This window comes from Lithobates pipiens, unplaced genomic scaffold (genome assembly GCF_037356315.1).
Source record: "Lithobates pipiens isolate NorthernLeopardFrog02 unplaced genomic scaffold, aLitPip1_a1.2 Scaffold_3, whole genome shotgun sequence".
In the NCBI taxonomy this organism is placed as follows: domain Eukaryota; kingdom Metazoa; phylum Chordata; class Amphibia; order Anura; family Ranidae; genus Lithobates; species Lithobates pipiens.
Window position 1 is genome coordinate 105127201 of NW_027507790.1, and position 26430 is coordinate 105153630.

The following is a 26430-nucleotide window of genomic DNA, read 5'->3' on the forward strand; positions in this document are numbered from 1 at the left end:
ACAATGTGCTCTAAAATGTGGCAAACTCAGGCAATTTTATGACCTCTAAGAAATTAATTAAAGGAGTTGAAAGGGCCTAATATTTTTAACATTAATGTATTAGCTACATTAACAATAAAAAACATTGTGTATGTGTAGCAGACCCACGGCACAACATAATATATAGCTGAAGAAGAGATTGTCACCCCATGTAGCAAATAAGTCAATATAATGCGTGCAGGCTGGTGATCCACATAAGGCTGGTATAGCAATCCCAGAAGAAACAATACAAAAAAGTGGCCTTATGCGATTCGCATAGCCGCTACCCCAAGGGATATTTGAGATATACCAAGCCGTGAAACAGTGTAATATCAATAAATTTATTAATCAGAAAAGTGTATTTGATACATAACAAAAAACATATACGGTACTGGCAATACAAAAACAAGTTGCTAAACCAATTAGAAATGGTATCAATAGTAAACTTGCGACTTAAGTAGCTTTGGAGAAAAATGCCGACATGTTTCAGACCAACGGTCCTTTTTCTTAGGCATATGATTTATCTCATGTGTACAGATTCTAAAAGTACAAATGTGATTGAAATTAGTACAGTAAAATATACATTTAAATGTACAAAAAGCTTGCAAAAAAAAATTGTACATAGTAAACTATTTGATACATACCAGCCAAGCATTAACACCAATAAATACCAGCAGGGGGTGCAAGTATAGTATTGTTGATGATTGCCACAATAATTAAGGCAGTGCCTGATGTCAAATAAGCGCTTTGATGGGGTGGTATTAGAATTGAGCCAAAAATGTCAGAAGCTGCAATGAAAACCAGCTCTCTCAGCTAGGAAGGTATGGGAAAACCTAACCCAGCACAGACACCAGCATAAAGCAGCATTGGTGGATAGTCTAGACAAAAGAAAATATAAATAAAATAAGTATATGGGAACAGATTGCCCCCAGGCATAAGTATAACAGATAATCCCAGGCATAAGTATGAGTAGGGTGCAATCACTCACCAAATGTTACACAGTGTATAGATCCAAAGCGGCATGTGCATGCCTTTTATCACCCAGTGGGGTGATATGAATCAGCTGTGAGTGGGAGGACCTGGACCGCAATCACAGCTGATTAAAGCAACATTGGTGGATAGTCTGGACAAAAGAAAATATAAATAAACTAAGTATATGGGAACAGGTTGTCCTCAATAGGCATAAGTATGAGTAGGGTGCAATCACTCACCAAATGTTATACAGTATATAAATCCAAAGCGGCATGCAGCAGGCAGCATACTGACTGCAGCCTGTGCATGCCTTATGTCACCCAGTAAGGTGACATGAATCAGCTGTGAGGAGGAGGAGCTACACCACAATCACAGCTGATGCTGGTGGGGCCGGTGGGCGTGCCTGTTGGCACATAACTCAGCGGTCGCATAGGGAGCTCTGACAGAACGGCGCGAGACGCGGCCCCGCCACATAGTGGGCGGGGTCGCGTCCCACGTCACGATGTCACCGGCGCGCGGGTAGCCCTGGACGCAGCACTCCCTGCTGGAGCGCAAGCATACCATGGCGGAGTAAAACGACCCCACCAATTGGGCTATAAGACTGCGCGCCACCCACTGACGATGGGGGGGCGCATGTCTCCCGCGTGTCGGGTACCACAGCAGCTGTTATGGACAAAATGTGCAAGAGGGAGGTAAAAATTGTGTGAGCAGAATAGAAATGCAAAACGATGGGATTACAAAGTGAGCAGTCTACGCAGGCGCCCCCTAATGGACCATGACGGTAGTATCAATCAAGCGGGGAAAACGCTAGCCAACTGCCAATATAGATGTGTGTATATATATTTTCAATAACCCCTTGGTGGCGTTGGGTGATGCTGATGGCCGGAAAAAACATGATGTTTGGATATAAGGGTAGCTATTAACTCTGAACAGAATACAACATATTTGAATGAGTATAACAGATGATAATGACTGAACAATGGAAAAAGAGAAGATACAAAAGTAAAATAACAATACTTAACATGAGTAATATGAGTGTGTTATACATAGAAGATTAGCATGATAATATTGCTACCCTAAAACGAAATATTATATGCAAAAATTAATACAATTATACAGATATATGTCAGCAGGATCAGCAGGAAGGTGCATCAAACAGCAGCTATAGTATCAATATGGTGCTGATAGACCAAAGGTCAGCAATCATATAATGTATTGAGTTGGTTAGAGGTCAAGCTCACACACCCCCGATTGAAAACCTTCCAAAAAGGGTCTAAAGTTGAAGGCTTCATTGAGGCCAGGTGGTGAGGTGGCATTAAGGTGAAAAATCGACCTTAATTCACTGAAGTAGGAGTTTATTGTGATCACCTCCTCGAATGCTAGGAGGGATATGATCAAGGGCTAGGAAGCGTACATGTGGTGTATGATCAGAGTGGACCGTGGCACAGTGTCGGCCTATTGGGAGATCGGGATTTGGTATTGATAGTGGTAATGTGGCGGTAAATACGTTTCCAGAATGGTAATTTGGTCTTCCCAACCTAAAAGCAGCCACACTCACAAAGTAGAAGATATTCGACCCCCTCTGTGTGGCAATTGACATAGTGACGGGGATTAAAAAATTGTTGATTGGGTAACATAATGTTGTGAACGGTATTAATGTATTTGCAATACCTGCAGTTACCACAGGGATAAGTACCTCGTAGTTTAGTAGCAATGGAAGAAGTATGTGAGTATTCACTATGGACCAACTTGTCGCGGATAGAGGGGGCTCTTCTAAATGTGAATAGTGGCTGGGTTGGAACAAAAGGTGCAAGATTGTGGTCTGAGGTTAGAATGTGCCAATATCTTGATACTATATTTTTGATCTGCTGATGCTGCTGACAATATGAAACAATGATCCAGGGGGGAGAACGTGTGGTGGTGCGTTTTTGAAAAAGAAGGTCGTAGCAATTTTTTGCCTTGGCTTTCTTGTATTCCATTTTTAGAGTTTTATTAGAATAACCCTGGGCAGAGAGCCTCTCTCTAAGTAAGATGGCTTCTTGGTTAAATAGTTTGTCAGTAGAGCAATTACGTCGTGCACATAAATATTGTGCATAAGGGATAGATTGGAATTGGGGCTTGGGATGAAAACTATCCGCAGATAGAATGGTGTTCCCGGCAGTGGGTTTGCGAAAGAATGTGCTTTGTAAATAACCCCTCTGGTCTTTAGTAATAGTCAGGTCCAAAATGAGATCATTGAAGTACTGTATGTCATAGTAAATTTTAAATTAAGTTTATTGTCGAGATTTAAGAATTTTAAAAATTGATGTAATAGTTCAACTGAACTGTTCCAAAAAAACAGAATATCATCAATGCAGCGATGCCAGTTTGCCACGTGACGACAAAACTGGGACATATTAGGATCAGAAAAGTGAACGTTCCCACTCCCCCAGGTACAGATTGGCATACGCCGGGGCAAAACAGGTGCCCATGGCGACATCCTGCACCTGGAGGTAATGGGAACGCCCAAAAGAAAAAAAGTTGTGTGTGAGAATAAATTCCAGTGATTGTAACAAAAAATCGGAGAGTGCTGGCGAGTATTGCTGAGAACGTGTCAGAATCTGACGAATAGTCTGAAGGCCTAAGTGATGGGGAATGGAGCTATATAGGGCCTCCACGTCGATGGCACTTAGAATAGTGCCACCATTGACTAGGAGGCCATCCAAGACTCGAAGTAGATGTGTGGTGTCTTGTATATATGAAGGTAAAATAGTAACAAGAGGTTGCAACAGTCCTTCAACATACTTACTGAGATTATCAGTCAAGCTGCCACGGCCGGATACAATAGGTCGGCTGGGTGGCTGTGTGGGGTTTTAGTGCACTTCAGGAAGTGCATAGAAAGTAGCTTCTCGAGGAAAGGCCGTTCTAATAAAATCTTGAGTAGATTTGTCAATAACGTGTTGATGAAAGGCTTGGTCTATTAGACTATAAAGTTGTTGGGTGAATTCTTGAATGCAAGTATGGGGTATAATTCTGTAGCATGCAGTGTCAGAGAGGATAGCAAGGCACATTGCTTCGTAATCAGATTTATTTTGAATTACTATGTTGCCGCCTTTGTCGGCGGGTTTGATAACAATAGAAGAATTCATTTTGAGATTCTGGAGGGCAAGATCTTCATGGTATGTAAGATTTCTATGGTGTTTGGAAGTAGGTTTGAACTGGCATAATTCATGGGTAACCAATTTGAGAAATAAAGCTGCATTAGGATTCGTGCTGAGGGGTGGATATACACTGGATTTCTTTTTTATAGATGTGTGTGGTTTACTAGTTGTTATATCTGCATCGCATCGATATCCGCAAAAAATGCGGTCAAGGGTGTTGATTAAGTCGGTAGTTGCGTTTTCGTTCCAGAATATCAATAAGATTCTGAACTGCGGATGCCTCAGAAAAAGTGTGAAGTGCTTGTATCAATTTTTGCATATAATATTTAGTTTTAGGGTAGCAATTTTATCATGCTAATCCTCTATGTATAACACACTCATATTACTCATGTTAAGTATTGTTATTTAAAGGGGTTGTAAAGGTAAATGTTTTTTCACCTTAATGCATTCTATGCATTAAGGTGAAAAAACATCTGACAGTGCCTGCGCCCCCAGCCCCCCATTTTACTTACCTCACCCCTCGAAAGTCCCGCGCTTGTCCCCCGACGTCCTTTCCACCGTTCAGCCTGGCCGCTGGTTGGCTGGAGTGGATGGATGGAAAGCAGCGCAGCCATTGGCTCGCGCTGCTGTCAATCACATCCACTGACGCGGAGCGCCGGGGGGCGGGGCTGTGTGATACAGTGAGCGGCTATGGCGGCCGGCTGTATCACGGAGCGCGCCCGCAGATGCTTCTCACCATGCGAGAGAGCTCGCATGAACGTGAGAAGCACCTGCGGGAGGAAGCCGAGACAGCCGCAGAGGGACCCCAGAAGAGCAGGTTCGGGGCCACTCTGTGCAAAACGAGCTGCACAGTGGAGGTAAGTATAACATGTTTGTTATTTAAAAAAAAAAAAATTCACTTTACAATCCCTTTAACTTTTGTATCTTCTCTTTTTCCATTGTTCAGTCATAATCATCTGTTATACTCATTCAAATATGTTGTATTCTGTTCAGAGTTATTATCTACCATTATATACAAACATCATGTTTTTTCCGGCCATTAGCATCACCCAATGCCACCAAGGGGTTATTGAAAATATATATATTGCTATCATACACACATCTATATTGGCAGTTGGCTAGCATTTTTCCCGTTTGATTGATACTACCGTCATGGTCCATTAGGGGGTGCCTGTGTAGACTGCTCACTTTGTAATCCCATCGTTTTGCATTTCTATGCTGCTCACACAATTTTTACCTCCCTCTTGCACATTTTGTCCATAACAGCTGCTGTGGTACCCGGTGCGCGGGAGACATGCGCGCCCCCATCGTCAGTGGGTGGCACGCAGTCTTATAGCCCAATTGGTGGGGTAGTTTTACTCCGCCATGGCACGCTTGCACTCCAGCACGGAGCGCTGCGTCCAGGGCTACCCGCGCGCCGGTGACATCATGACTGACACGGGACGCAATCTCACCCACTATGTAGCGGGGCTGCGCCCCGCGCCATCCTGTCAGAGCTCGCTATGCGGCCGCTGAGTTATGTGCCAACAGGCATTCCCACTGGCCCCACCAGCATCAGCTGTGATTGTGGTGTAGCTCCTCCCACTCACAGCTGATTCATGTCACCTTACTGGGTGACATAAGGCATGCACAGGCTGCAGTCAGTATGCTGCCTGCTGCATGCCACTTTGGATCTATACGCTGTGTAACATTTGGTGAGTGATTGCACCCTACTCATACTTATGCCTGTGGATTATCTGTTATACTTATGCCTGGGGACAATCTGTTCCCATATACTTATTTTATTTATATTTTCTTTTGTCTAGACTATCCACCAATGCTGCTTTATGCAGGTGTCTATGCTGGGTTAGGTTTTCCCATACCTTCCTAGCTGAGAGAGCTTGTTTCCATTGTAGCTTCTGACATTTTTGGCTCAATTCTAATACCACCCCATCAAATCGCTTATTTGACATCAGGCACTGCCTTAATTATTGTGGCAATCAACAACAGTACTATACTCGCACCCCCTGCTGGTATTTATTGGTGTTAATGCTTGGCTGGTAGGTATCAAATAGTTTACTATGTACAATTTTTTTGCAAGCTTTTTGTACATTTAAATTTATATTTTGCATGTAGAAAATAAGGTACATTTGCACTATCGTAGAAAATGGCCAAAATTAAGGAAATTTGACATGTGAGAAACTAGGAGACAGATAAGAAACACAAACAGTAGTTCAAATGAATTAGGAGTTTAGGATCAAATCAAACATTTATTCATGATCAGCTAGAGTTTGCTGCCAAGCCACTCCCTTCTAACCACAAAATAGTCCATGTATTGTTTCCAGATGTCTCTGCATTTTGAGAGGGCAACCCAGCACAGCCAGTTTCAAGAGCCGGCATCACTTCCACCGACTGATGAGATGCAGCCTCTTCAGCTGGGCCTGACACTGCAAGGTCAACATCACTTTGCACTAAGTCAAGGTAGCTGCTTGCATTCCTCTGTAAATAATTGTACAGGATGCAGCAGCACAATACAACATGGTTGATTTTGTATTTGGCCAGGTTAATCAAGGTTAAAAATAGCCTGAACCTACTGGAAAGGATGCCAAAGGTGTTCTCAACCCTTCTGGCACGAGAGATAATTAAATATTCTCTGCTCTGGGGTGAGGTTCCTCATAGGAAAGGGCTTCATAAGATGTTACCCCCCAGAGCAAAGGCCTCATCTGCCACAAACACAAAATTGAGGTCCTCGATATTGTCCTCAGCAGGTGGCGAATGTAAGGTGCCATTCTGGAGCTGATGGTAGAATTTGGTCTGCATAATCACTCCTCCGTCAGAGTTGCGGCCATTCTTCCCAACATACAGTTGTACAGGAACCCATAATTCGCAGACACTACTGCTGGCATGACTATGCTGAAAAAGCCCTTATAATTAAAATAATAGGAGCCCGAGTTGGGTGGTGGGACAATCCTGACATGTTTGCCATCAACAACACCACAGTTGGGAAAACCCCACTGATGCTCGAACTGGGCTGCAACATCCTGCCATTGCTGTGGGTTGGAGGGAAACTGTGGAGTCAAAAAAGAAAAAAAATTATACTTTTGAACATAACATTGCAAGCAGATTTGACGCAAAAATTCTTGGCCAATATAAGCGTTACATTTAAATCAGTATTTAAAGACAAAAGTATGAGGTCAACTTATCAGATTCCTCACCCCCTCTGGTGCCCCATTCTAAAAATGTTATGGTGGGGGGGTAATGGATGCATTCAGCTCTTCCATGAGAGCTGAATGTATAAATAATGTGTGATACTTTGGGCAGCCCCTCCTTACGTAAACTATTGGCAGCCCACTGGACAGGTAAGAAGTATCATAATTCAAAAATATGGATACACACTTGTCCAAATTGAAGCACATTTTGACATTCATAAATTACCTATCAAGATAATAGGAGACAAAAACTTTCAACAGTACAATTTGAAGGTATTCAGGCAGACCCTTGCACAACATGCTTTGGTGAATTCACCCAGAAATATGACCACAAAAGAGGTATAGTGTGTATGGGTTTTGCAAAGCCAGCAGATAGAGTATTGGTATTGGTTGTCTTTGGGGGGAGGGTTCCCAATGAGTTTGTGCCACAAAAAAATTGCCTCTTGCACTCTGCCTAAATTTGAGGACAACAATAACATTTGTACACATTTTAGGGGGTGTTTAGGGTAAGCACAAAAATGTAGCTGACAAAATACATTAAGTTACTAGGCTAGGTGTGTATGGGCCCAGGATAGCATGCTGGGGAGGTTAGTGAAGGAAAATATGCATGAAGGAGCATTAAAAAGCTTACAGCATGCATGAGGACAAAGAGGATATTCACAGCATATTACAATAATGGTAATTATGGAATGAAGAAATTAATAAAATACATTAGCAAATATTAAATACATAGAATGTGATGTTAAAGGATAAAAATTACCCGAATATAGTCTTCTTCAGGACTTGGATAATGGCAGAACAAGTCTCTGGAATAATGAATACCAGAGCCCGGGGGGAGATACCAGTAATAAACTTCAGGTCCTGGAGACTTCTCCCCGTTGCCAAGTACCACAATGTGGCTATGAGCCTTTGCTCAGGAATAATGGCAAGCCGCATGCATGTGACCTGCTTCTTAACCACTTTCAGACCGGACCATTTTGCTGGCTTAAGACCAGACCACTTTTTGCGATTCGGCACTGCGTCGCTTTAACTGACAATTGTGCGGTCATGCGACATGGCTCCCAAACAAAATTGACATCCTTTTTTTCCCACAAATAGAGCTTTCTTTTGGTGGTATTTGATTACACCTACGGTTTTCATTTTTTGCGCTATAAACAAAAATAGAGCGACAATTTTTAAATAAAACACATTATTTTTACTTTTTGTTATAATAAATATCCCCCAAAAATATTTTCCCTCAGTTTAGGCCGATACGTATTCTTCTACATATTTTTGTTAAAAAAAAACCCACAATAAGTGATTATTGATTTGCTTGCGCAAAAGTTTTAGCGTTTACAAAATAGGGGTTAGTTTTATGGCATTTTTATTATTATTTTTTTTTTTTACTAGTAATGGCGGCGATCAGCTATTTTTATTGTGACTGCGACATTATGGCGGACACATCGGACATTTTTGACACATTTTTGGGACCATTGTCATTTATACAGCAATCCATGCTATACAAATGCATTGATTCCTGTGTAAATGACACTGGCAGTGAAGGGGTTAACCAGGGGCTGGCAGTGTAGGGGTTGTTGTTGCTAGGCAGAATGGGGAGATGCTGTTTACAACGGCATCTCCTCTTTCAGCCGCCATGTGAGACGATCGCGGGTATCTCTGCTGCGATTGAGTCTGTGGGTCCCGCGACCAGACTCACAGGGGTCCTGACCGGCACGCGAGCGCGTGATGGCAGGGCACCATTTTAAAATGGATGTACCTGTACGCCAATATGCCTGCTCGTGCCCTTCTGCTGACGTACATCGGCGTGCGGCCGGTCGGGAAGTGGTTAATATAGAGGGTCAGCAATGCCAAGAGACTGTAAAAGCAGGGGTCTGTCATCTGGAGATAATTCCTAAAATGATCAGGATTATTCTCCTGGAGCTCCCAAAGCAAAGACATATGAGAGGGAATTGGTCACAATTAAGCAACCAATTCTTGGTCCAAGAACTCCTCCTCCTCCTGTTCCTGGACTGGACTTGGGTCAAAGCAATAACTCCAAGCCCAATGATAGCATGAACTCTCCGATGTGAACGCCACATAACTAGTAGGCGAACGGCCGTTCAGAATTTAACTGACAAGCATGACCTGAAAACCAGAAACAAACTGACAAGCACCACCTGAAAATCAGAAATGAACTGAGAAGCACAAACTGAAAATCAGAAACAAACTGACAAGCAAGAACTGAAAATCCGAATCGACACTCACCAAACTTCTACCAACACGAGATTAGCAGAAGTAGTCCAAAGGGTGGCGCATGACAATTGAACTTCTTTTTTATCGGCTCATAGTACATCTAGTACGTTACTACATTCAGGATTGTTGGCCGACAATTGTGTGCCAAGACAAGTTTGGGCCAATGCGCTTCGGACTAAAGTCGAAAAGTCCACGGTTTTGTTGGCAGAAAATCCGATCGTGTGTACAAGGCTTAAGTATTTTACAATTGCATATATGCTATAAGGCCATTATTTTATAGAGATAGCTGTGCAAATGTTCAAATAGAAAAATGTTTTTATTAAGGACTAAGGACAAGTGAAGTTTTATATAGCTTTTGGATTAAATAGAAGGTTCTTTACCCAGGTGAAGGCTTGTAATGATTCGTATTATGTTCAGGATTGGATTTATAACGCCATATCTATAATTACCACTCCTAGTTTTATGGCTGTAAAAACACTTTCCATTGAAATTGTACTTAAATTACTTGACTGTTTATGTGCATATCCGCACATTTCTTAAAGCGGTTTTGTACAGAAAATTGCAAGTTCATCTTATTCAAATGGCTTTGGAACATAGATGCAGTTATGACCATTAAAATAAAATAATATGCAGTATTTACCTTTTATTTTTAATGTTTATGCCGACTTCCGGGCTCTCCTCCCGTGGGAGTAGGCGTGTTTATCGGCTTCGCAATGGTCCCTGGGAACTTTTTTAGCTATTTCCCAGGAATCCGTGGGGGACACAGTCAAGCCGAAATTGCCATTTTGAAAGTGGGCAGGCAGCTCTATCAGCCATTACCACTATAGCACATGAGGCAAAAGGAAGGAAAACAAAGAGGACACTCAATGAGCATGTGCGAGATGGAGCGGTGGATGCTGGGAGCTCAGTGTCATCGCATCCAGGAAGTAAATGCCTGTGGGCTTCAAACGCCCACAGTGAAAATGGAAACCGCCGGACTGCTTTTTTTAAAGTTTTCCCTAGCAATGAAAAAGACGCCGATCGTGGCTGCAAAGACACCGTAGGAATCGCCCAACAGTGACACAGGTAAAAAAAAAAAAAAAAAAAACGGCAGTGGAATCCCGCTTTAAATAATTTTTTTCTTCAGTACAGTAACACACCACAATACTTTGCTCAGCCGGGATGTACCCTTGGTTTGACTTTTGCTAATACTGGCTGCCAATCAGAAGTTTAGGATGAAATCACAAAACATATCTGAGCAATGTGGCACATAAGGAGGTTGCCTAGTGCATCTCATTTAGCAGGGTATTAACCAGCATATTGGAGGTGTGGAGCAGTGGGGTGTATATAGGAATCCCTGGATCCCAGAGACATGAGATCAAAATGGAGGCCCCTGGTTCAACATAACGCTTACAGACAAATTACTTATGTGAAAGGTCTGAGCCATCTGGTGAGCTCTTTCCTCTTAATCTTTGAAGACACAGCACACAGAATTGCACAGTTTGAATTTGTTTGGAGCACAATTTGTCACTGGACTTGGTAAACAATGTAAACACATATAGTGATATTTTTTGGGGGAATGTTTATAGCGCTGCTCTGTTTCTTGCATTTTTTTGTTATTTTACTTGTTCTTATACATCATATGTATGATATTGTAAAATTATATTATTTATAGACTGTAAAATTATCATATTTATATTATTAAACATAAGTGTTGCCCAAAAATCAAGCGGTGAGAAAGCACAATTCGCACATCTCCTTAATGTTTGGCCATTTATCAGTTTCCAAACTCGCATGCAGAATGGAAATAATGCCCCTCCAAAAAGAGGTCTGCACAGCTTCCCCTCCTGAGTGGGATCTAATTGGAATCCTACTATAACTGAAAATGAAAGGGCTTGATGGTGCTGGATGTCCATCAGCAAGATAATGAGATGGGCTCCGACATGCTGCAGCTTCTAATTCACACAGTGTGCCATGGAAGCAACTTACAAGAGAGGAGACTGTTAACTGCGATTGATGGTAAGGTTGGAGTTCAGCTTTAATTCCTCATGGTCCCTCTAAACACATTGCCTAATAAAATATGGTTTCGGTATCAGATGATGATCACAAGATGTTGGCAACAGCACAAAATATACGGTACATGTCATTAGGGTAACTTTTTATTTCATGGCTAATGAAACTATGAACTTTAGATCACTTTGATTTCATGAACATGTTTTTATGAAGCAATCATGCCTTTGTTGATTTCAGCTTTCATATTTCTGTAGAAGCCCTTAATATTAAGTAAACAAGACTACACAGTAAGTGTATGTGCGCAGGAGATATGCAACATGATTCAGTTTTTCCTGGAATATGTTTTGCCCTAGTTATGAAATATACAGTGGGGGTCATTTACTATAGCTCTGAGAGCTAATTAGCGTCAAACTTAAAATGCATTTGTGGTAATTAGCGATAAGATTCTGCAATCACGGTAATTAGCGCTAAAATGGAATTCACTATAGCGCTGGTGCAAAAATACTCCCAAAGTCAAATTTACTATAGCTCCCAGAAAACTGATAGTGCCAAACCCTTACTTGTTAGGACCTTGAGAATTGCACATGGATATAATGTTTAGAGCATAATATGATCGCCTAAATGGTACTAAAATATGTGGTATATTTTTTAAAGATAATCTGCTTTTAAAGTGTTTGAAAATTTGATTTCTACACTGAAATATATCTTTAAAAGTCTGAGAAGAGATAAACTCCCCGTCTCTTTACAACTAGGTGCCAGCACAACTGAGCATGCTCAGACATGCAAACTACTCTCATTTTAACTCCCATGCCTTTTTTTTTTTTACCAAGAGTTATAGTAAATACCAAAATTAGCTCTGGGTTAAAGAGCTTTTTTGGGTTTGAAAATGAGAGTTATGTAGTCATTGATTCTAATGGTACAATTATAACTTCCCCTAAATAAATCCTTTTCATGTTGAGATTAAATTTATCTTTCTCTCAAAGAAATTGTCCTTGCAACAATGTTGCTTCTTCATCATCTATTTTGTTTTTAAGAATACTAGAATGTGTAATGTTTTCATGTTTTGGTAAAATATTTTATTCTCTGTCACTTTCACTTGTTGCTGTCTATCTCACAAAAATCTTTACCGAAACTCACACAGGTGTCTTCACAAACCACCATTGCTGATGATTTAAAATGAGGCACAATTTTGTGTGTTTTCTTATTATTTCCAAATGATCCTAATTTGAGCCCAGACAATGTGATATGTGTACCAACATCAGAAATAAAAAAGTAATTCCTAAAACTCAGAGGGTAACATCACTATTCTACACTCACACAACAAGAACCACCAAATATCACAGAATAAATCAAGAAGAATAACTCCTAACTAATTTTCCACTGCCTATATGTCCAAAGAAATGCAGTATTTCTGTGTATTTATGTATAGGAGGGTACCACACGTGGCAGCTAAGTGGCTAAACAGGTTAGCTCTTCTGCTTAGTAGGCCTGAGGGTCTGGGTTTGAATCCCAAACATGCCACTTCATATAGAGAAGTTGTTTTCCACGGGCAAGAAATATAATCGGCTTTAACATTTCCCCACCGGCACTAATTGCAGCCTCTTACCAAGCCAAAACCCACAAAATGACAGCCGTTTAGCTCTAAGAATGCTGACAGTAATCAGCCAAAACCAGCCTTGAAAAAAGATGGCATATGCCAGAAACAGGTTTTTCATAAGGCTCTCTGGCCTTCCACGGTACATCTGCATTGATTAACTTCTTGCACCCCTGGGACTTAGGACTGTTTTACACAACAGAGATGCAGCCCGAAAAACATGTGGCCGCACAGTGGCTAATGGGTTAGCACTTTTGCCTAGCAGCCCTGAGTTTCTGAGCCTGAATCCCAATCCTGCTACCTGGCTAGAGGTTTGTATGTTGTGGTGTTGAAGTTTCTTTTTCATCACTGTTAACATTTTTGAAGTTATACAAGTAAAAGGCTCAAAGATCTAAAACAGTATATATCCTATATGCATTTAGTTAATGTGCTGGATACGCATAGTATTATATGCACAATGAGTCACCAAGTCCACAATCTCTATGATTGTTTTGAAGGGAGTCCACAATAGTATTAATAATAATTTTAAATGGGCTGTCCCCATAATACTCTAGTCGAAGCCCTGGAAGCCAATTCATTTGCCGTGAACTGTCCAACGATAAACATGGTTATTAAACTATGGCAAACAATGAAAACCCTGTTGGGATACCAGGGGATATCAGAACTGGCACCCCTGTGGGACAATAGGAACCTGGCTGAACTAGCTAACGTAGATAGATCTAGGGAATGGGTGATCCAAGGGATTATTTGCGTGAGTCAATTCGTAGGTAACGCAATTAAATCATTCGCTGACCTAAAACAAGAATTTAATTTATCCAATAGATCTTTCTATAAATATTTACAGGTCAGACATGCAGTACAAACCCAATTTAAATCTCAAAGGGTGCAGTGGACTCGAATTTCGAACCTTATTCAAATAATATCCCTGGAACCATCTAAGGGATTAATATCTCAACTATATGTCAGACTTGGTGATTTAGCAATGGATCATGGCGGCCCGACTAAGAATAGAGCAAGTTGGGAGCAGGAAATAGGGCCATTGCTATTAATTTGTATAATATGTCGGATTGAGTGAAATAAGGTTATAATTGACTAAAATGTAAATATCTGTAAGGTAACGATTACCTCATTCTTTTTGTATTGGCTTATGTAACAATTGAATGTACCTTTTTGTAATAGATTTTTGCTTAAAAATAAAATAAAGATTATGTATAAAAAAAAAGAATAATTTTAAATGGTTATTTAAAAAGGGGAAGGGGGAGGGGAGGGAAGGATGGGGGTGATCCACTGTCAGGGCTGCCATCACAGAGGAACAGAGACCATGTTCCCAAAAACTGAAAAGATAAAAAGAGGGAGAACAGGCGTCTCTGGGTGCAGATTTTTAACACATTTTAATATGCAGTAAAAACTATATCATAGTGCACTCACATTTCTGGAGTTAAAAGAAGGCATTAACTAATTTCCCAAAATATGGTGCTGTCCTCGCTATAGTCGATCCCTAGTTTACTCCTGTCTTTGTGTGTCCTAAAATCTTCCTCATACACCGCTGGATGGTGTTCAGCCAGCTGCGGTGGGGTCTTTCCTCAACACGAGGCTTGAGGCGCACGGAAGTGTCCAGGCGGAGGGGGGATGAGGATCAAGCTTTATAAAAGGAGCGCGGCTATTTACGTTATCCCCAGCCTGCACGCTCATGAAATACGTCGCATTCCGGTGACGTCATCCCACTCCGCCTGGACACTTCCGTGTGCCTCAAGCCTCATGTTGAGGAAAGACTCCACCGCAGCCGGCCGAACACCATCCAGCAATGTATGAGGAAGATTTTAGGACACACACACACACAGACAGGAGTGAACTAGGGATCGACTATACCGAGAACAGACCCATATTTTGGGAAATTACTCAATGCCTTATTTTAACTCCAGAAATGTGACTACACTATGATATAATTTTTATTACATGGTGTTCATATAGGGGGTGGGATCTGTGGGCCCCCTTGTTAAAGGGGGCTTCCAGATTCCAATAAAACCCCCGCCCGCAGACCCTAACAACCAATAGCCAGGGTTGTCGGGAAAGAGGCTCTTGTCCCAATCAACATGGGGACAAGGTTTTTTGGGGGGACGCCAAAGCACCCTCCCGTTGTTGAGGGCATGTGTCCTGGTATGGTTCAGGAGGGGGGGCTCGTCCCCCCCCATCCTGACCTCCAGGCTACATGCACGGATAAGGGCCTGGTATGGATATTGGGGGGCTCCATGACAATATTTTTAAATGTTGGCGTGGAGTTCCCCTTAAAATACACACCAGATCTGAAGTGTCTGGTATGGACTTGGGGGGGGGGGGGGGGGGAGACGACGACCCTACACTGTTTTTTTCCTTGATTTTTCACCTATATTGCCAGGAGCAGGCAATACATTATGGCTGTGAGCAAGTTTGAATTACAGTGCCTTGCGAAAGTGTTCGGCCCCCTTGAACTTTTCAACCTTTTGCCACATTTAAGGCTTCAAACATAAAGATCTAACATTTTTATTTTTTGTGAAGAATCACCAACAAGTGGGACACAATTGTGAAGTGGAACGAAATCTATTGGATTTTTGAAACTTTTTTAACTAATAAAAAAATGAAAAGTGGGGCGTGCAAAATTATTCGGCCCCCTTGCGTTAATACTTTGTAGAGCCACCTTTTGCTGCGATTACAGTTGCAAGTCACTTGGGATATGTCTCTATCAGTTTTTCACATCGAGAGACTGAAATTCTTGGCCATTCTTCCTTGCAAAACAGCTCGAGCTCAGTGAGGTTGGATGGAGAGTGTTTGTGAACAGCAGTTTTCAGCTCTTTCCACAGATTCTCGATTGGATTCAGGTCTGGACTTTGACTTGGCCATTCTAACACCTGAATACGTTTAATTGTGAACCATTCCTTTGTAGATTTTGCTGTATGTTTGGGATCATTGTCTTGTTGGAAGATAAATCTCCGTCCCAGTTTCAGGTCTTTTGCAGACTCCAACAGGTTTTCATCCAGAATGGTCCTGTATTTGGCTGCATCCATCTTCCCCTCAATTTTAACCATCTTTCCTGTCCCTGCTGAAGAAAAGCAGACCCAAACCATGATGCTGCCACCACCATGTTTGACAGTGGGGATGGTGTGTTGAGGGTGATGAGCTGTGTTGCTTTTACGCCAAACATATCGTTTTGCATTGTGGGCAAAAAGTTCGATTTTGGTTTCATCTGACCAGAGCACCTTCTTCCACATGTTTGGTGTGTCTCCCAGGTGGCTTGTGGCAAACTTTAGAGGAGACTTTTTATGGATATCTTTGAGAAATGTCTTTCTTCTTGCCACTCTTCCATAAAGGCCAGATTTTTGCAGTGTACGACTGATTGTTGTCCTATGGACAGATTCTCCCACCTCAGCTATAGTTCTCTGCAGTTCATCCAGAGTGATCATGGGCCTCTTGGCTGCATCTCTGATCAGTCTTCTCCTTGTCTAAGCTGAAAGTTTAGAGGGACGGCCAGGTCTTGGTAGATTTGCAGTGGTCTGATACTCCTTCCATTTCAAAATGATCACTTGCACAGTGCTCCTTGGGATGTTTAAAGCTTGGGAAATCTTTTTGTATCCAAATCAGGCTTTAAACTTCTCTACAACAGTATTACGGACCTGCCTGGTGTGTTCCTTGGTCTTCATGATGCTCTCTGCACTTTCAACAGAACCCTGAGACTATCACAGAGCAGGTGCATTTATACAGAGACTTGATTACACACAGGGGGATTCTATTTATCACCATCAGTCATTTAGGAAAACATTGGATCATTCAGAGATCCTCGTTGAACTTCTGGAGTGAGTTTGCGGCACTGAAAGTAAAGGGGCCGAATAATTTTGCACGCACCACTTTTCAGTTTTTTATTTGCTAAAAAAGTTTAAAATATCCAATAGATTTCGTTCCACTTCACAATTGTGTCCCACTTGTTGGTGATTCTTCACAAAAAATTAAAATTTTATATCTTTATGTTTGAAGCCTGAAATGTGGCAAAAGGTTGAAAAGTTCAAGGGGGCCGAATACTTTCGCAAGGCACTGTACATTTTATCTTTTGCAAATGTAATTTTGCTGCAGCACATTGCACGGGGGCGCCACTTTACAGACAGACTAAGGAGACCCCCCAGGCACCATATTTAAAGGAATATTTTATAAAAAGGGAAGATCGGTGAAGGGGTGAGTTCTGGGCGGGAGGGGCAATGCAAGGCCCAATGAGTGGCTTTTAAAGCCTCATAAGTTGCAGGCTATGGTGAATGTCATATACAGGTGGTCATGGTAAAGTTAGTAGGGGGATGGGGAAGTGACTTATGTTGGATCAGGAACTGGGATGAAGGGGGGATATCTCTTTCTATTTTCCTCTTCTTTAATTGCCTGGATCCCCTTACATTTTTTATGACAAATAACTTATACACGTCTTCAATGAGCACTTTGGATTCTGCAGGTTTGAGCACCATTGACTTCAACTATTCCCACATATGCAGATTTGACAGGCATGCTCGCCGGCAATAGTGAGATTTTCCATTTGCATGTCTGCCCATTTGAAGTCTTAATTAGCTTAATTGGGGTCTATTTTCATGTGCCGTGGGGTCGCATATTGGCGCTATAGTAAATGACACCCAGTATGTCAAATGTGTAATTCAGAAAATTACACATCAAATTATTACACATCATAAAGTCAATGACAGTTGACTGCTTGGTAAGTTGACCAGCAAAATATTTCCACTCATGGACAGGTTTCACTTTGTGAAAAATCATGCTCGCATCCTCTGACAGTACACAGACAAGAACTTACCTTCCCAAGATAGTAGTAACAATTATGATTGCAAAATTCCAGCCAGCTTGAAGAGTTTTCTCCAGACCAAGCAGAGATGTATTAACTTAAGATAAGGTCACAGGCAAGGTATTAACTTGGCTACCCATTCATTTGATTGACATTGAGAAGGAATGCAATTGGTCCAGAGAAGCCACCCTATTTGCATGGTTTCTAATGATAGTCTCCCCCATTACATCCTTTCTTGTGAAGCAAGTGCACAACTTTGACCAACATTGCTATCCTCCTAATTATTTTGCAGGAGCAGATAGATGTGATTGGACATTCTCTGGGCACTAGGCTTTCACCTAGATTACTGTGGTGATGATCTGCTTTCGAAAATGCTAGGTCTTTTCCCTAGGTCTCTGTCCTGGAACAGGTATGTGACCAGTGAAGTCAGAATTCCTGATCTCCATATTTGTCCTAGGTCTGTGACTCCTGTAAAAAAATTATTATAGCGGATCAATCAGCATGGCAGCTGAGCAACCAACTTTTTTAGATTGAATGGTCTGCATATTTTTATTCCAACTGGTTCAAGGTAAATTCTTATATCATATGACTGTCATCTAACATCTGTGATTTTGTTAAGTGTATAATATAATCAGAGTACCTTGTTACAACTACAGACAGCAACAGTAAACCAAATACCGAAAGCAGTCTCCTTGTCATAATACAGATAAATCTCTGGGCCGTACTTTTAAGACAAGCCATTGTAAAATGACAGGAGAAAAAGATATTCCTCTGGCTGACTAATGCCTATGGGTAGGTTAAAGCAAAACAGTTATTACAAAAACAGCTTCCGATGCTGACCTCTCATGCAATACAGGGGGGAAGAGAGTGAGGACGTCACACAGTTGCCATGGCAGCGCATTTTGGAGGCATTACCTCCTTCCTCAGGTCATACCCTGGCCTGGGAAAGGAGGCCATGCCCCGAAACAAATTGTCATGGCAACTGTGTGACATCCTGACTCTCTTCCCCCTGTATCTTGCTCATGTGGGTTTGTGTCTCCTCAAAGAGCAGCGCTGGCTGGACTGGACGCAAGCGCATTTCGGATCTGCATGTCTAGCGTGGTGGTGGATAGCTTTGGATGTGCTGCCAGGATCTGGGCAGCTAGGTTGAATGTCCACGGCTCCCCCTTGTGGTTATAGGAGTATGGCCACAGTGGAATTCTTATGCTGTATCTATTTTCACACAATGCGAGTTTGACCATTGTAGTGTTTTTTAACTTTAGCATTTTAAAGCCGCGTTACACTAGGGCGCGCTGTGCGCTCTCTTCTTTAGTGTTTTGTGAAGATGTTAGCTGCCTGGCTGTCATCCTGATCTTCTTGCTTTTATATTTTGACCCAGAATAAGTATTCAGATAAAGACTACCAACCTTACTATGACTTTTCATATCTGTATTTATTCTGGGTCAGTGACTTGAGAATTAAAGAGAGGTCAGTATAACAGCCAGTCAACTTGGTATTTCAAAAGGGGATCAGAAATGGCCACCTACAAATGAGTATTAGACATGTGTACACTGAAATATTTTGTTTCGGAATTTCGTTTTCGTCCGAAAAATACATTTATTTAGTTACTCCCGAATTTCGTTTTTATTTTGTTTCGTTAAAAAATGCATTCGTCCGAAAATCCGCAACAATTAAGGTCGAATCTGTCATTAAAGGCTTATGGTGTCTGTCGAATGTTCTAAGAAGATTCGAGGGAGCAGCTAAACTGTAGGACACCGAAATCGTACATTTCCAGTTGAATGTTCTACCTACAAGCTATAGTAGAATTCTAATGTTGTATGACACTAGTAATAATTATATTTATGATCACTAGTCAACCAACATTAGAATTCTTCTATAGCCTATGGGCAGAGCATTTGACCATAAATGTCCGCTCGTGGCGACTGTTTCGTCAAATCTTCAGGTCGAATAATCTTGGACTAATAGAGTTAGGTTAGGCACATTCAACCTTTTTTGCTATTGTCTCTATAATGTTGAATTTTTTCTCTCTATGTCGAATCTTTTCTCTATGTAGAATAATCTTGGACTAATAGAGCTAAGGTTAGGCACTATGATTACAAGTTCGATGGACACAGAATGCTACTGTCAGCGGCATGTCGAATCTCCTATTTATAATGAACTGTTGTCACAACGAAAACGAAAAGAAAGAATTTGTTTATGTCAGATCTTTCAGTTTTCGGGTTCTGCACGTTCGTTATCGTTTGTTAAAATAACGAAAATACCCGAAATTCGGACGAAAATTAATGCACATGTCTAATGAGTATGAATACATGCAGCAATTCAATAATCCACAGAAGTAGATTATACTTAATCTGTCAGTGTGTTAATTTATTAAAGACAAACAAGCTGTTCACTTTACAAGGGAATTTTCCCTTAGCCTATTAAATGTGGTGACAATTCACTTTGTAAGAATACCCAATCAAGTGCATAGAAAATATAAAAAAATTTTTTTTGCTTGCACGGGATTGGATGAGGAAGGTAGTACAGCTTCATCTCATTCACTAGGCGAAGGGAAAATCCCCATTGAATATTTAAATAACATATTTGCTTTAGTAAATTAAACCCTATGGCTCTTAGTTAAACATGGACTTAAATATACATATTACCCAATTAACTTGCTTCTCGCCCTGGTTCCACTGTAGGCAATGGAGGGCAAAGTTGGGAACTCCTCAAAGCATTGTCTTCCATTGGTTGCAGATATCTTTAATTAATCTGCCATTTTGAGGGTGTGCAGGGCCACTTCTGCCCTGTGCTGTATCTTGTCTGGGTTACTGCAGAGAAGCCCTCCTTCTACCAGCTTGTAGCCAGAAAAGTAAATTTAAGATGCACTATGGACTAGAAGTGACATTTTGGACTTCTGAGCCGCCTAAATCTTGACAACTAAAAGGACGGATGGCCTTGAAAGGGGCAAATATGTTTAGAAATATTTTTATTTAATGTAGGTATAGTTTCCCTTTGTTGTTAAACATGAATGTAAAGAAATATAGTAAATTGCAGTGTTCCAGCTAGCTCAACAGTGTTTCAGCTAGCTCCTAGCCTCACATGACAGATTTACATGTTATCAACATATTAGCCATGAGAAGTCACATTGGAGCGGCATGTAAGATTTGATATAGTTCACAACATAAAACACTATTCCAGTGTAATGAATACATTTAACAAAGTTAACCTAAAAAAAAAAAAAAAAAAAAAAAAAAACACAACTTCTAAAAATGTTGTTTCATCAAAATAAATCTTTATTTTTCTGTACACATTACAAACAACACTTTGACAGTTTTATCTGCATCCTGTCACATTGTCAGCTTTCACTTGGCTACTAGTCCAAATAAGCAACAAAATTTTCCAGTGACATTAAACCAGTGATTCCCAAAGTGTGTGGCACTTTCCCCCTTGGGGGTGGGGGGAGGGGGGGCACAAAGGTGCTGCAGGAGAGAAGGTGCATATTAGATGGTTGCTGCATATACCTGCCTAGCAGTGCCATCATTGTTAAAATGACCAAGGAGGCAAGGATTTCTTTAAGAACCAATTGAGTGTTCCATAGTGATCTATTGAACATGGTGCTCACGCAAGTATTTGGCAATAATAATGGGCATCGGGACCCTATAAAATATAAGTGTGTCACTGAAAGACTCTGGAGATGCGGTACGTATTGGGACAGGAGCCAATGTTGGTTAGGAACATACTAGGATTTTGAGTTTTATGAAAACCCAAGGCTGCACCCTGATTCCTTTCGCTATGGTCTATAGATTCTCCTAGATTGTAAGCTCTAACTAGCAGGGCCATCTGATTCCCCCTGTCTTGAATTGTATTGTATTGTAATGTCTACCCTAATGTTGTAAAGCACTGCGTAAACTGTCGGTGCTATATAAATCCTGTACAATAATAATAATAATAATAATAAATTCAGTTGATGGTCATGTTATTTTAGTTTACAAATGAACTCCAGGCAAATTACAAGACTTTCATTTCAGTGAGGCTCCCCCCCAAACCACAAGGGTTGCTTGTTTTTGTCAAGGGGAATGTTAAAAAGCATTCCTTATATACCCAATTCCCTACTTCCCTGGCAGCCAGTGCTTTCTTTTTCCCACCAACACTCCAGGGCCTTTGTGTTCATATTTACAATGCAGGACTGCTGGTCACGCATTGTACTAAGAGATCTGAAGAGAACTGGGTTCAGGGGACCAGTCATATGAAATAAGAAGTAAAACAGTTTTTTAATCATAGCCTAAGAATTGGTCTCATTTTGTTTTTAAACTCGGTCATATGCGACTGATCCAAAAATGTAGAAGAGGTAGGGGAGAGTAACTGCTTCAGAAAGGTGTATGATGGAAAAAGTTTATGAAGGAATGCATTAAACCAACCTCAACCTCACCGCGTTCCCTCCCCAAGCATAGTACTGATATGTTTCATGAATAAGACTGATAGGGTGTCCTCCAGGAGAGAAATTATGGAGTGGGAGAAATCCCAAAAAAATTCAACAAATTTACTGAAAAAAACAGGGAGAGAAAAATAGTTAGTGTGTCTTTAACAACAGGTTTTAAAAAATGCTATACTGGCATAATGTAGTCAAAATGTTTTTGTTATAGATAAAAAAATGTAAATCATGCCTCACGTTTTAGCAGCTAAACTTGTTTAGTTGTAAGCATAACACGTGTCATTTTTGTGTAATGGACCTGTAAAGGCAGTGGTTAAAGCATCACAGTTTCAGTATTTTCATCCAGAGGAAATAATATGTATATCCGATAAAAAAAAAAAAAAAAAAAAAAAAAATGATTAGAGTTTTAGCAGACCATTTGCGATTTTGTCATAAATGTCTTTGGTCATTGGCACATATGACCGTTTAGAATCGTCCAAGAAATAAAGTGGATCTGATATTGCTGATGGGTCAAATCCTTGTTCCACAAGACGAAATTTCTGTTGTTTAAATGTACCAGTTACTTCCATGTTTTCCTTCAAACAAAAATAAAATAAAATGATTAGGGTACTCTTATTGCTGCATAATCATAATGGAATCATACATTTTTGCTCTACAGCTTTAGTTCCATTACTTACCTATAATGATTAGCAGATGATCAAAGCTCGCCACAGCGCCTAGAGGCGATTCAGTTCGCATTGTGCGCTATACAAGTATTTCATTCATTCATTCATGAAGTACATCCAATGATGTGCAGGCTGCTGTAGAGATCTTCACTGCAGGGCTGCCTTGTTCTCTTCCTGCTGAACTTCTGGTGCTTTGGAGGGTTAATATCTTTAGGGCTCTTGGCTCAGCTGTACTAAAGATGTTCTGATGGAGACATGCTGCCCCCCCCCCCCTGCAACTGAGAAAAGTTTGCTTATGCATTACACTTTCTGTAACATGATCTGTGGATGGGTTAGATACTTTTGTGACTTAGCAGACCCTGATCCATTCACAAATCCTGTTACAGGCAGTGTAAATTGGTGAAAGAACATTTCTCAGTGGAAGAGGAGGTAGGATGGGGCATGTCCATGTCAGATCATCTTTAGAACAGCTGAGCCTAGAGACCCAAACCTGTTTATCCCCACAGCACCAGGAGTTCAGCTGCAGATGTAAAGAGTATATGGCAGCCCTGCAATTTCTACAGAATCCAGCAGCCTGCATATCCTGAGACATACTTTAATACAGGTAAGTAATGTAAATGTAGGACCCTCCTATATAGGTGCTAGGATTAGGTAGATTTAGTTCTGGCTTACTGTGTCTAGTGGAGCTATATTTTTGTAAGGTAAATTGAATTGTGCTCATTGTAATCAGGGCAGCCGTATATGATTCATGTAAGGGCTGGGCTCTCAGCCCTTCTTTCTCTGTGCTCAGCTGTCGATTAATTGCCAGTACTCATCATTCTACAGTGGCTCACCTGTTGATCATCTCCTGCTCATCAGTCAAGCCCACAGCCAGCCCCATCTGGCTATTTACACTGCCTGGTTCATTTCATCAATTGTCTTCTCCTTGGTCAACATATCTAGAAACTATCTGCTGGGTTCCTGTTGATGACTTGTCTGGCTGACATCCCTTCTGGTTCCTGATCTTGTTTGCTGCCTCTGACTATGCTGAACTTTTTCTTCAGGAAGCGAGTGAAATTCTCTAGAATTGTCACCAGAGCAATTGTCCTCTTGAAAAGATTTTCCTTCTATTTTCTCTTAAGTAAAAAAGATTTTCTATTTTCTATTGCAGTTACAATTTTTTGATTTCCCTTTACATAATCCTGTTACAATGGTCAGCAAATATCCTATCTGGGGACACAGACAACAAAAAAAAGAAAAAACACAGCAAGGGTTCTTACTCTTCCCTACTCAGTGCTAAAGCAAAATAAAATGTTTTGGCTTTAGATACACTTTAATGTATAATTACATCCTCTTATGAAACATTTTGTAGTAAAACAGTATGTTAAAATAACATCTATCTTTTTTGTTATTCATTTTTAGGATGTACACTTAGTGCAATATAAATGATTGCTCTGTGCATGGGGCTGTGGCTTTTGGACTGGCTTCAAGCAGAGCCGTTAATCTATTGGCACGCCATCCGTCAACACATCAGCTTTCATTAAATAAGGAGCATGCATTCTAGGATATTTGCACTTAGGTAGACCATGCATTAACTAATTTTCTTTCCTTCAACCATAAGTTGAAGGGAAGAAAATTGCTAGATTCCCCCATCAACACAGTCAGTGTTGATGGGGATATCCTTCCCACAGCACTATTGTTTTCTGACAACAGGTTTCCCAGCCCTCTAAATACAATGATCACTGCTTGCGGTTATAACTTCAAGCAGTGATCACATGAAAAAAAATTAGACAGGCTGGTTGTACTGAAGTCAATCAATGGATTGCTGAACCGGCCCAATTTCATCCTTCGATGGCCAGCTTTAGTGCTCTTTCCAGTGTAAGCCCTCTCTGTAACTTTCTATGTTAGGAGGAAAATGGCAACACATTAAAGCAGTAGTAACTGCTTCTAGTTAGAAAAAAAACCTCACCTGTAAGGCAATTTCATAATGTGCTAGTATACTAGCAAATTATGAAATGCTTACCTTGAAACAAACCCTTTCCAGCGGTGTGCTGTCACTGCTGACATCTCCCCCCCCCGGTCTTTCTTTGGGGTTCACGACCGTATGCCAGACTTTCAGAGCGCATGCGCTGGTGATGTCACCAGCTGCATCCAGGGTGAATATCTCCTAAATGGTGCACGTTTAGGAGATATTCATTTTCCCTACAGGTAAGTCTTATCATAGGTTTACCGGTAAGTAAAAATCACAAAGCGGGGTTTACTACCACTTTACCATTTTCAATCTAAGGCTAGGTTCACCCATGTACAGCTGCGGTTTGCAGTCTGGAGTCCGGTGCGGTTTTGTTCACCGGTTCAGGTGCAAATTTTTACTTGAATTTGCAACTGAACTAGACCTAAAATCGCATAGTAATTTTTTTCTAAAACAGTAAATCAACCCCATTGTTTAAAAAGTGCAATGGTCCCAGGTCAGAGAAACTAAGTAATTTCATACATTTTGAGCATAAACAGAAAATACTTGAAAATTTTTACCTGCAGTCTTAGAAATCGTGGAAAAGCATATGCAGGTAGATAAGCTGTACAGTGCTCAAAGATGCTTTTTAAATTTAAAGACTGACCAGGCTTTAGAATAATGGATGCCATGCCCACTTTGCCTTCATGTCCTAAAACAAAAACGCAAAACACATAGGTCAAGTATTTTTACCCCATAAATGTAGGATTTGTATCTCAGATCAGCAAGGCAGAGCTGTATAATTTATTTACACTAATACTCTAATATTAATTTGCATTCACCTTGAAATGTAATGCTTATTTTATGCATGAATGGCATGGAGAAAATGTGCTAGACTATCTTTACAGTAGACACAGCAACCAATTGTAGAATAAAAGAAATAAAAAATACTGTACAATACAAATTTGATATAATACATTATAAATCACTTCCTTAGATTCTTCTGTGCAAACATGACTGTAGACAGAGTGAGTGAGAATGAGTGAAAGCTGGTTAGCTTGGTATCCCATGGAGGCAAGAGGTTAATGAGCTTTCAGAATTTCTATGACACTTTATCAAGCCATGTTCCCTAGGATACTTCTGACAGCTTCAGAGGTTTCTTCTGCTTGTTAATTTATAATCAACATTCTATGTCTGATACATACTCTACTAGACACTTTTTTATTTAAAGCTGAATTCTAAGCAGATATAAAAAGACCAAATTAAAGCAGCTCTGTAATTATTAATCCATTAACCCCTTCCCCATCAGTCCTTAAACTGCAGTCATCTAAACGCACACTGCTGTTTGTTTTCTTTAGAGGGTAGCCACAGTGATTAGAAAATGCCTCTTCTCTTCCAACTTGCTGTAGAAAACAAACCTGTCTCTCGGCAGGGAAGCAGTGGACTCTATGCAGAGGCCCAACACGCCAACTGCCAAGTCAGAG

The 26430-nt window shown here is 40.8% G+C and overlaps 1 protein-coding gene across 2 annotated transcripts in view; it reads right to left on the reverse strand.

Moving 5' to 3' along the window:
- Positions 1-21192: 21192 nt before the first annotated feature.
- SLC27A6 (solute carrier family 27 member 6) overlaps positions 21193-26430 on the reverse strand; it is a 72936-nt gene continuing 67698 nt past the window's right edge. For both annotated transcript variants that reach the window (XM_077462138.1, XM_077462137.1), the window contains exons 10-11: positions 25528-25658; positions 21193-22929 (exon numbers count right to left, since the gene is read on the reverse strand). In XM_077462138.1, coding sequence (XP_077318264.1) covers positions 22753-22929; positions 25528-25658 — 308 coding nt within the window. In that variant the 3' untranslated portion in view covers positions 21193-22752. The remainder of the gene's footprint in view (positions 22930-25527; positions 25659-26430) is intronic.